At 40.5% G+C, this 10,673-nt stretch overlaps 1 protein-coding gene across 1 annotated transcript in view; it reads right to left on the bottom strand.

The window, feature by feature from the left end:
* Positions 1-2,598: 2,598 nt before the first annotated feature.
* The window catches only part of mtss1la (MTSS I-BAR domain containing 2a), a 44,633-nt gene continuing 36,558 nt past the window's right edge, over positions 2,599-10,673 (bottom strand). Inside the window, 6 exon segments of the mRNA XM_032589922.1 lie at positions 2,599-3,288; positions 3,290-3,883; positions 3,885-3,955; positions 5,308-5,473; positions 5,614-5,784; positions 6,137-6,292. Coding sequence (XP_032445813.1) covers positions 3,145-3,288; positions 3,290-3,883; positions 3,885-3,955; positions 5,308-5,473; positions 5,614-5,784; positions 6,137-6,292 — 1,302 coding nt within the window. The 3' untranslated portion in view covers positions 2,599-3,144.

Raw genomic sequence — 10,673 nt, 5'->3', positions numbered from 1 at the left:
AGATCCTCTGACCACTCTGAGGCCCAAAGCACTTTCCAGATAGCAGATGAAAGTTTGTGTTTTAGGTCGGGTCTCAACCCGTTGGGTTTGCATGAAAGGCAAGTGAAATCAAGAACAGATGAAACGAGATATTTACATACAGTGTATAAAACGTTACGTGGACAAAACCTATTTTTCTCAATGTCAGACACAAAATTGACTAGATTAGTTGAGGTTTTCTACATCGCTTCTATTTGGTAGAGTACTAGAAATGCTTTTATAATTTTCTTCAAATTCACAAGTTTACTCAACCTTTGAACACTTTGAGAAACCTCAGATAATGATGTAATAGCTTTGCAAGCTTCAGATATCACACCTGACAATACAATTTAAGGCATCACATCATGAGAAAATCACAAGAAATCATCCAAGATATCGGGAATTGTTGACCTCATTAAGTTTGGGTTGACCCTTTGGTCCAATTCCCAAATGTCTGAAGATCCCTGGCCCATCTGTTCAAATTACTACATGTAAATATACATGGGAATGTCCAGCCATCATATAGCAGATATGACATAGATCCCAAAACATAAATTAAAACCTTGGGAAGGTGGTTGCTGAAGCTTCATTATCCACAGGTAACTGAGTTTCCTACCAACATGGACTGAAGGCCACCAAAGGAAATAACCTGTTGCTCCAAAAGCAACATAAAAAAGCTAGGCTGCTATTTGCTAATACACACAAGGACAGTGACTTTAAATTTTGAAGACTTGTATTGCAGTTTTGTGAAAATAATGGAACTTTGGCCATTAAAACTATTGCTACATTTAGAAGAAAAAGATCAACTTCCCAGCGTAAGAACACCATTCAAACTGTGAAGTGGTGCCAGCATCATGATACAGTGGTGAGGTTGATGTTGCCACTTGCCAGATGTGTACTTCACACAGTACATGGCATTATGGATAAAAAACAAATACTACATAGAAATACTGAAGTAGCATCTCAAGACATCAGCCATTAAGTTAAACCTTCAGCACAAAATGGGTCTTCCAAATGGACAGTAACTCTACATGTACAGCCAAATTAGTTATTTGAGGACAGAGAATATTTGCTTTGAAGTGGCTATCAGAAATCCATGATCTAAGACCAGTAGAAAAGTTATGGGCTGAAAATGTGTGTGGAAGAAAACTTAACTCAGTTACTCTATCAGGAAAGCTTCAATCTGGTTTCATGTCAGACAGTGGAAAAAGGAAGAATGTCTTATTTTAGAGTATGTAAACATTTGGTTTAAAACTTCTAACTTGTAAATTTCTACTGGGAAAACATTTTACTGCATTATTTCCCAGTTCATCAGGTGGTAAATAGAAACTTAGTAAAATATTGTATCTACTAAAATTGTACTTGTCATTTAAAGTGTGAGAACCAGTATTTCAACTAACTTAAAATGCGAAGAAAGCCTCATTGTTTCTTGTTATTAAAACATTTCTCTGCTGCTTTTAAGACATACTGTACCTTCTTATTTACTGTGATTTGCCAGACGGGATAAATCTACTTTATACCATCATTCTTTCAATCTTAGTTTACCAATTTTTTTAAATAGAAACTATGTTATTGTTATATTTTTTCAAGGTAACACTACTGAGTGGCCTTTTGATGCAAGTTTTTTAAAGGGATTCATGCGCAAACTATTAAATCTGGTTTCTTTCCCCAGAAAACGCAAGTGAGAGTTCATTGTTGCTGCCATGAAGGGAGAAACTTCAGTTATGTGAGCGGTTATCAAAGACAGGACTTCCAGCAGTTTCTGAAAAATAAATGGAACATTTATGAGAATTTTGCTTCAGATTTGGGCATTTCTGCCAATAAACAGTGGGCAGCGAAAAGTGTGCAAAGTTAGCCCCAGCTGCGTGGTGGCCTAGATTTGGCAGCAAATGAACCGCTTGCAGTTTTTAGAAGTGACGTTTTGCTCCCAGGAAGTAAAAAACACAAAGCAAAAACAGCACTTTGATGATATTTTTGGTAAATATGTTCCGTCTACATTTTGTTGTTTTCACAAATGCAGTAAATTTGCCCTACTATATCTGTATCATTTCAACCTACCTTGTGATCTTTGACGTCAAACACCAGTAAGGTTCACATTAATGGTCCAAAATCAGCATTCGACCAGTTTAACCTCGCCAAAGAGCCTCCGGCGCCCCCACTCGTCTGTTTAAATTATTGCATTCTCATAAACGTCGTTGCAGCCTTGACAAGGAGAAATACGGTCATATATTTTGAAGTTAAAAAGCTGGAAAAGTATCATTATTGTAGTGAGTAAATAACAAAAAAATTGCTGATTAACTTTTGCATAAATATTTACAGTAAAGAGGGTTCTTGAGGAAAAAAAAAACTAATTAATCTACACATCTGAAAAAACCTGAGTAGGAAATGAAGAACTTCAAAAGCCAAGGGAAATAGTTGGAGCACATTGCACATTTAAATATATATCCTAATTAATCCATGTTCATAACAACTGCTGCTCCACATCTCAGCAACCACAAACAAACAAATGTGCATAATTTAAAAACCGTCACACTCTAATGAAGAATAATTTTAATAATTTTGTAGCAAAAACAATGCCGCTGTTGTTCAGTAAAAAGCCAGTTTAATAGCAGAATATATTGACAGTACAGTACAGCAATATAAACACTGCCATATTGCTTCTATTTTTACATGAAATTACACAATTGCTGTCCAGCTTACGAAACAAAACAGTAATACTAGGACAGTAACGATGAGAAACGAGACAGGCTCACAGAGCACTGTGTCACCCACTTTCCACTGACAGGTGGCCGTGGTCATTGAGAAATGCACACACAGAAGTATTAATAGTAAGAGCATTCAGCTGTGTAATGTGTTGCACACTGGGACCACTGGGGAAAAACTGGGCTGAAGCGGAGATGCACAGCAACACAGCTCACCAAACAAAAAAATAATAAAAATGACAACAAAAAGAAAATAAATGGATTACTTTGTACGAACGCAATACATACATGACATGAAATTACTTAACATACTTCAAAGTCTCTTTATTTGTCAACTGGCTTTCATTGACCACCTTTTGTCCTACTTGCTCATTGTGCCTCAGTCTATGAGTGCTTCAGTTTTAAGGGCTTTCCTCTGCTTGAATTACCGAAGAATCCTGGGAGCTGACCGATCGTCGGTTACCGTCTTGCGCAGCTTCACCCCACGGCGAATGGTTTTTAGCATATCCACGTCCTCCTGGGTAACAGACGATGTCACCTGGGGTGCATGCTGAGCCGTGTCCCCCGAACAGCAAGCTGGGGAACGGGTACTGACCTTCGCCGAGGGCATGAGCGCTGGCTGCCAGCTCTCCTATCTTCTCAACCAGGCTGTGACGGTTGGCAGCAAGCTGAGGGTCTTCCTCAGATGCGTGGGCGGCCATGCCGGGGGCCTGCTGGGCGTAAGCAGTCTTCTCCATCCCTCCTCCTCCTCCGTAGCCCCAACTTGTATCAGGAAGACTCATCCGCTTGGGAGAGGCCCTCATGTAGTCACCAGCGGACGGGTCATCACTGTACAGAAACTCCTCACCACCCAGGTGGTGTGGGGATGGGCTAGCAGACCCTGGAGAGTCTGGCACTGTGGGAGTTCTGACTGGAACAATGGGGGGCCGGATGGGAATGGGGCCAGACGTGGATGGTGTGCGTCTCACTCCAGTTTTGGAGGACGGCGTCCTGCGGATGGTGGCCGTCCCAGAGGAAATGACTCCAGGGCCGCTTCCTCCAGCGCCATTAGGAGTCCCCTGCAGGCTCTTACCTGCAGGCAGACCTGCTGTGCTTGCAGGTCGCTTGGTTTGAATCATGCGGCGGTAGCTCTGAGCAATGTTGCTGTGGCGTGGGATGGTGGAAGGACTTGTCAAAGTCTGGCTGCCCCTCGTTGTCAACATCCCCATTGAGTGAATAGCACTCATAATCAGAACCTAGAAAGAGAGAATGAGTCATGTGGATTTTTATTTTGTTTTTTCAAACACTAAATGATAAAATTTCTGACAAGTGTTATTTTGATGAGTTCATCTGCAGCTCATTTATTGTACTATAGTTCACAGTAACTACACTGAGACTCAGGGAAATTTGTTTCACAGGCTACAGGGTAATTAGGAAATTACTGTGCTGAGAAGCATTTAAACCCCTTGAACTTCTTCACATTTAGTTGGAAATTACAAACTTACATTTCCTTGGAATTTTTTCCACATTAAACACAAAGTAGAGCATATGATGAAGTGAAAGGTAAAGGTACATATGTTTTTTTTCATTTTTCTTTTTTTTATTTTATAAACATTTGAAAAGTTCAGCTTAATTTTTTAGTCAACACCCAAGAGTCAATACTTAGTAGAACTGTACTTTACAGCAATTACTTCTGCAAGTTTCTATATTGAGACAGAAATTCTGCTCATTCTTCTTTGGGCAATAAACTCAGACTGAACAATTGAACAGAGAAATGCTTTCATCTAAGCCATATTATTGTATGTTTATGGTTGTCCTGTTTGATGGCTCTACAGTGTTATCCATTCATAGGTGGATAACAACAACCGCCCGCGAATAGCTGAAATCCAGGAATACTTGAGAACATCGCTAAAAATGCTTAAAACTGTCTATTTTAATAGGTCAAACAACAAATGTACCTTAACATGCATTAATACACACAACCAGGCTAACATACACAGTCTTCATTGGGCATCTTAATAAATGGGCAAGTTGGTTTACAGTCATACCATAGTGTTTTCACTTTCAGAAACTGAATTCAACAACGATTAAAGAGCTTTTCAGAGCTTGTGATTTATCTAATTACCTATGCCTGCAATTAATATTTCCACAACCTTAGCCCTGACTTGTTTATTGTGCTCCTTTCCTTTTACTAATGACTCTTTAACAAACCTATGAGACCTTCACTGAACAGATGTACTTATATTGAGAATTAATTACACACAAGTGAACTACTGATTTCTGAAAGTAATTCATTTCATTTTTGCTTTTAAACATATGACCTTCACACTTTTCACATTTCTACTAAAAAAAATAAAAAATAAATGATGAAAGCCCCCTTTTTCCTTTCACTTCATACAGTATAACAGTCATGTAAAATTCCCCCAAAAAATGCATGTATTTTTTCCTGTTTTAAAATGATACATTGTGCAAAAGTGCAATGTACTAAATGCACTTCATGTTGTAAGATTGACCAGGACTCAATCAATACGTGGGGCATTGTTGGTTGAATGAAATACATAAAACCTTCTAGCTCACAGAGTGTTTGGCTTTTCAGGAAGAGGTTTACCTTGCGATGGAATCGTGTCCTCGGAACAGGACGGGGTGTTTGTCTGAGTGCTGTAGCCGCTGGAGTACTGCAGAGAGTCCCTGCTGCTCTTCTGCTGCTCCATGCTCAGGCCTCTGGTGAGAACCATAGCCAGCGTACTGGCTGCTGGAGACGGGGGCTCTCCATGCTGAAGCACACACAGAATCAGATATATGGAGGAAATGCACACAGACTGGGACACATTTGCATTAAAACCGCACTTTAATCCCAGAGGCATAGGAATGAATTTACAGACATTTACATTTAAACTCCATGGGTCTGTTGTACCTTAGCTGTAATAATTCCTGGGCCACTTCTTGCTCTGTGCAGGTCACCTGGTTGCATCCCGGAGTATCCCTGCGGACTGGGTGGTTCTCTCATCTTTTCCACAGAGTCCCTAATGCGCTGCGGAGTGCTGGCCAACGTCGGCTCGCAGGAGCTCGACTTGGCCCAGTCCTGCTGGAGCAGATGGAAAAATTAGACAGCTCTTCCAACTTTGCATCTCTGTTTTTTTTTTTTTGTTTGTTTTTTTTTGTGCCATCCAACAGTTGTACTCTCAGTTAAATACATTTGGCTCGGGGACTGCTTAGAGGCGTGTGCAGATATGTGCAGACCAGGGTAGGCTGTGACAGTGTTAATTCTACATTAACACATAATCTGAAGGAAAGGCTGGAAAGCTGAGCTCGGTGGGCAACAGCATGAGGGTGATTGTGAAGTTAGCAGCAAAAAATAAACCACAAAAAAAAAAAATGCAAAGCAGCAAGAAAAAAAAATACAAACTCAGAACTAAAAACTGCAAACAAAAACAAACCTTCCAGCTAGGAACCTTTGATGTGGGTGAAGGATTGTTGGATCCAGGTGAGTGGTTAAATGTGGGGGACGCAGGGAGTATGACAGAGAGAGGTCTGATGGTGCCAGTGTGAGAGAAAGCAGGGCGGAAGGTACCGAAGGATGAGTATGAGCCATACTGCGGAAATGGACAGACAAGTCTGAGTCAGAGCACTCAACATCCAGGAGTAGTCCAAGTCAAACTGCAGTGCGGCTGCCGTGAGCAGCCAATGGGCTTTTTTAAAAAACCAGTAGTTAACAATGAGAGGAAACGGGCTGCGAATCAGTGTGTGAGTGCATGTCTGTGAGCGTTGGTAGGATGCATGTGTAACACTCGCTATGTGTTTACAGTTAATGAACTCGTAATAAAAACCAGAGCTAGGTTCGGCTACTGGAGTAGTGAGAAGTGTATTTTGAATTAATGACCACAGACCCAAAAAATTTAGTTAAAAACAGCCGGCTTATTATTTGTTGAAAGAACAATAAAAGAATAAACAACAACAATGTTACACAATTAACACAAAATGACACAAATTCCAAAAAAATATAATAGTTTCCAGTTTCTTTCAGAATATTTTATAAATCTAAATTAAGGATACTATTTATTTTACCTAGGTTATAGTTCTATTTAAGCTCTAGTTAATACTATTTATCTGTTTTAATTTACAGTTTGTTCTAATCTGTTTAATCTATTTTAGTTCTTTGGTGTTTCCCTTAAGGAGTAAAAAAAAAACAATAACAGCAAAACAACAACACAGCAGAACAATTCAGCAAGGACAGGTCAAACTGTGCTTCAGATTGATGTCTTGTTTCCTCCGATGATCCAACAGTTAATTCTGTTTCAGTGACCCACTGCTAATGCGCACAACAACATAGGCAGGTCATACCAAGTTGCGGGGTTGGCAATGTCCAGCAGAAGGCGTAGCTCCTACTAGATGGTCATTAAGCTCCCGGGTTGGCTCGCCATCTCGTTCTCCTTAGGAAGATCCAATTCGGTGATGATCCGAGACTCCTTAGTCCAAATCCCAGCCGAACGTAAGAAAATAAAAAAACAGCAACAACAAAAAAAAAAAAAGCCTGTTGCCAACAAAGAGCGACAGTTAGCAACAGTTAGCTCCTCTGCTGATAAGCCGTTAAATTTCTGTTGACAAGAGCGGCTGTTGGCTTCAGCGAATCAGCTGTTACTCCTGCTGACTTTCAGTTGGCTTGCTGTTAGCACCAAGAGCAACAGCCAACGCCTCCGCTGATCAACCTCCGCTTCAGCTTTCCATTTAAATTAAATAATGTTTACATTATCTAAAAAAACAAAAGAACAAAATACACTTCCAACTCACCAAGTCCAGTTCCACAACACACAAAAGATGATCCCGAACACAGTCAGGGTGAGGAAAAAAAATAATGCGAAAAGCTCCTTTTCAAGAAATAAGACAAAACAAAACAAAAACTCGTCTTAGACAGCAAGTCAGCTACGAGTAGTCAATTTCTCTTATCTGTCTCTCTTTTTTCTTCTTTTTTTTTCCCAGCACAATCCCGTTTGCTTCTGCGCTCTCTGCTTGCTTTACGCTCTCTGCTTCTTCTCTCTCTCTCACGTCAGAGAGCGCAGCAACCCGATTGGCTGAATTTAGTCACATGGATTACACATAAATGTAACCCTTCAGAATAAGAGAGTTCGCTTGACAAAGCAAAACTGGTTTATACAGTTTCTCTAATCAATTAAAATATCAAAAAAAATCAAAATACAGCAATTTTATTGTCTCTAATTGTTGCTCTTTTTATGTATATATATATATATTTTTAACAATTTTAAGATCGATTAATTCCCTATTTATTCTCCTATTTATTTATTTCCTATTTATCTAATTTACTATTATTTTTATGAAGAGGCTATTTCAACCTGGGTTACACCCTCCCCACTTAAATCTATGCAAGTCCCTTTTGCATACTATCCAAATTAAACTAACTGGACCTCAGGGATTTCAATAGAACTTGTGACAGCTTCACTTAAACTTTGGAACAGGGATTGAACTACACTGACAAGAGGGTTCCCTAATTTGGGGTAGGTTAAGAATTTTGGTTTTGTTTTCTGTCGGGAAGGTCTTTTAGCAGCTTGCTCTGTCTCAGTGTCATGTCCTTTGTCCTCACTGGTCATAGGTTCGGTCTCATTCACTTCAGTCTGAGTCACTTCCATAGTATTATCTTGACTAAGGTCTGAAGCATTTCCCATCTCATCAAGGTGAGTTTCTGGTAACCTGACTATTTTAGGTTCAGATACACTCAGTGTTTCCACCGAGTTGTCCATTTCAGGTAAGTTGTCCATTTTTTTTATATTGTTGTCTGCTGACACATTATCAGATAATGTGTTTTGTTCTGGGACATGAGTATGGTCTGATTTAAGCTGCTCAACAACAGGTTTCAGATAAGTTTTAGAAGGAACGACAACCTTGTATTCTTCAACCACCCTAGAAATTTCTTGCAGAGGGCCGGGAGTGTTATACAAAGGATAGTTGTCTTCCTCCTCTGAGTTGTACTCAATTTCAGGTTCATCATAATCAGTAGTGTGGTATTGGCGTGTTTTTGGGCGGCTGGAATTCTCCCGGACCACAGCAGGATTCTCAGGGACAGCTGGCAAGAACCCACAAGGTAACAAAAGGTCTCTGTGGAGAGTTCTGGTCGGACCATCCTGGTTCTCAGGTTTAACTGTATATACAGGTAAGTTGTCTTTTTGATTTACAACTACGTGGACAACGGATTCCCACCTGTCTGATAACTTGTGTTTACCCCTAATCCTAACATTCCTTACCAACACACGATCACCAACATCCAAGACAGATTCGGTTACATGTTGGTCATATCTGATTTTGTTCCGTTCAGCCACTTTAGCAGCATTTTTACTAGCCAGTTGGTAACTCTCTCGAAGGTGAGATTTTAGAGCTTGGACATACTGCGAGTGGGATTGTTGCTGGCGATGACTCAAAGTAACATTAAAAGCAAGGTCTATGGGTAATCTAGGCTGCCTACCAAACATTAACTCGTATGGTGTAAACCCAGTACTTTCATGTTTGGTACAGTTGTACGCATGTACGAGGGGCTTCACGAAGTCACGCCAATGTTTTTTGTTCTCATCGGTGAGTGTACCCAGCATGTTTAATAAGGTTCTATTGAATCTCTCTACTGGGTTTCCCCTGGGGTGGTAGGGTGATGTTCTGACTTTCTGTATTCCGGCTAGGTTACATAGCTCTTTAATAGTTTTTGATTCAAAGTCTGCTCCTTGATCGCTGTGCAATTTTTCTGGAAAGCCATAGTGGATGATAAAGTTTTCCCACAGGGCTTTTGCTACAGTACGAGCCTTTTGGTTCGGTGTAGGAATTGCTACAGCATACTTTGTAAAGAAATCAGTGATAACAAGGACATCTTTAGTATTGCTGCGATCTGGTTCGATTGTCAAAAAGTCAATGCACAGTAACTCGAGAGGTCTGGTTACTTGAATGTTTACTAGAGGCGCTGCCTTCTCTGGCAGAGTCTTTCTGCAAACACACCGGCTACAGGTTTTGATTTTTTTATCAATATCTGAGGCCATTTTTGGCCAGAAAAATCTGGTTCGGATCAAATCAAGGGTTCGGTCAAAGCCAAAATGACCCATGTCATCATGGAGGCTTTTCAATACCATAGATCTGAGGCTTTCAGGGAGAATAAGTTGATACTGGATTTCTTCACCTACTTGCCTTTTTCTGTACAAAATCCCATTCTGCAGCTCAAGTTTGCTCAGCTCACGCAGAAAGATGGAAAGTTGTGGAATTTCTTCTCGCACCACAGGAGATGGTGTTTCACCTGTTTCCAGCTGATGTATGATTTCATTGATAGCAGGATCGCTTCTTTGACTTTGACTCAATTCTTCTTCTGACATGCTTGGGATGACAGGAAAAACGCTGCACTGATCAAAACTGTCAGGGACCGCGCTAGCAGTCATAGACAGAGATGTTACAAGGGGACAGGTAAGATCATAAAGATCTGAATCAAAAGACTGAAATACTAGATGTTTTTCACAGATTGCATTTACAGCACAAGTAGGAACATGAGTGAAAGGATCTGTGCCAGGTAAGTGATGTTGTACAAATTGGCGAATTCGCTCCTGTTCTTTCAGGGAGACGAGATCATTTACTGGTTCAGGATGTGGGCGGCGAGACAAACCGTCTGCATCCGTATTCTGTTTTCCAGCTCTATACCGAAGCTGAAACTCAAATGACGATAAAGCAGATAACCAGCGATAACTTGTTGCATCTAACTTAGCGGTGGTTAAAATATAAGTTAGAGGATTGCTGTCAGTTATCACTGTGAAAGGACTACCATACAAGTAGTCACAAAACTTTTCCGTTACCGCCCACTTGAGGGCAAGAAACTCAAGTTTGTGAGCAGGGTACCGGCTTTCGCTTCTCGATAAGCCTCTGCTCGCGTATGCGATAACGCGCATCTCTCCCTCTTGTTCCTGATACAGAGCTGCTCCTAGTCCAGTTGTACTGGCA

The sequence above is a fragment of the Xiphophorus hellerii genome, chromosome 2 (genome assembly GCF_003331165.1).
Source record: "Xiphophorus hellerii strain 12219 chromosome 2, Xiphophorus_hellerii-4.1, whole genome shotgun sequence".
In the NCBI taxonomy this organism is placed as follows: Eukaryota; Metazoa; Chordata; class Actinopteri; order Cyprinodontiformes; family Poeciliidae; genus Xiphophorus; species Xiphophorus hellerii.
Note: the sequence above shows the minus strand (reverse complement) of the source record. Positions and strands in the feature narration are given on the sequence as shown.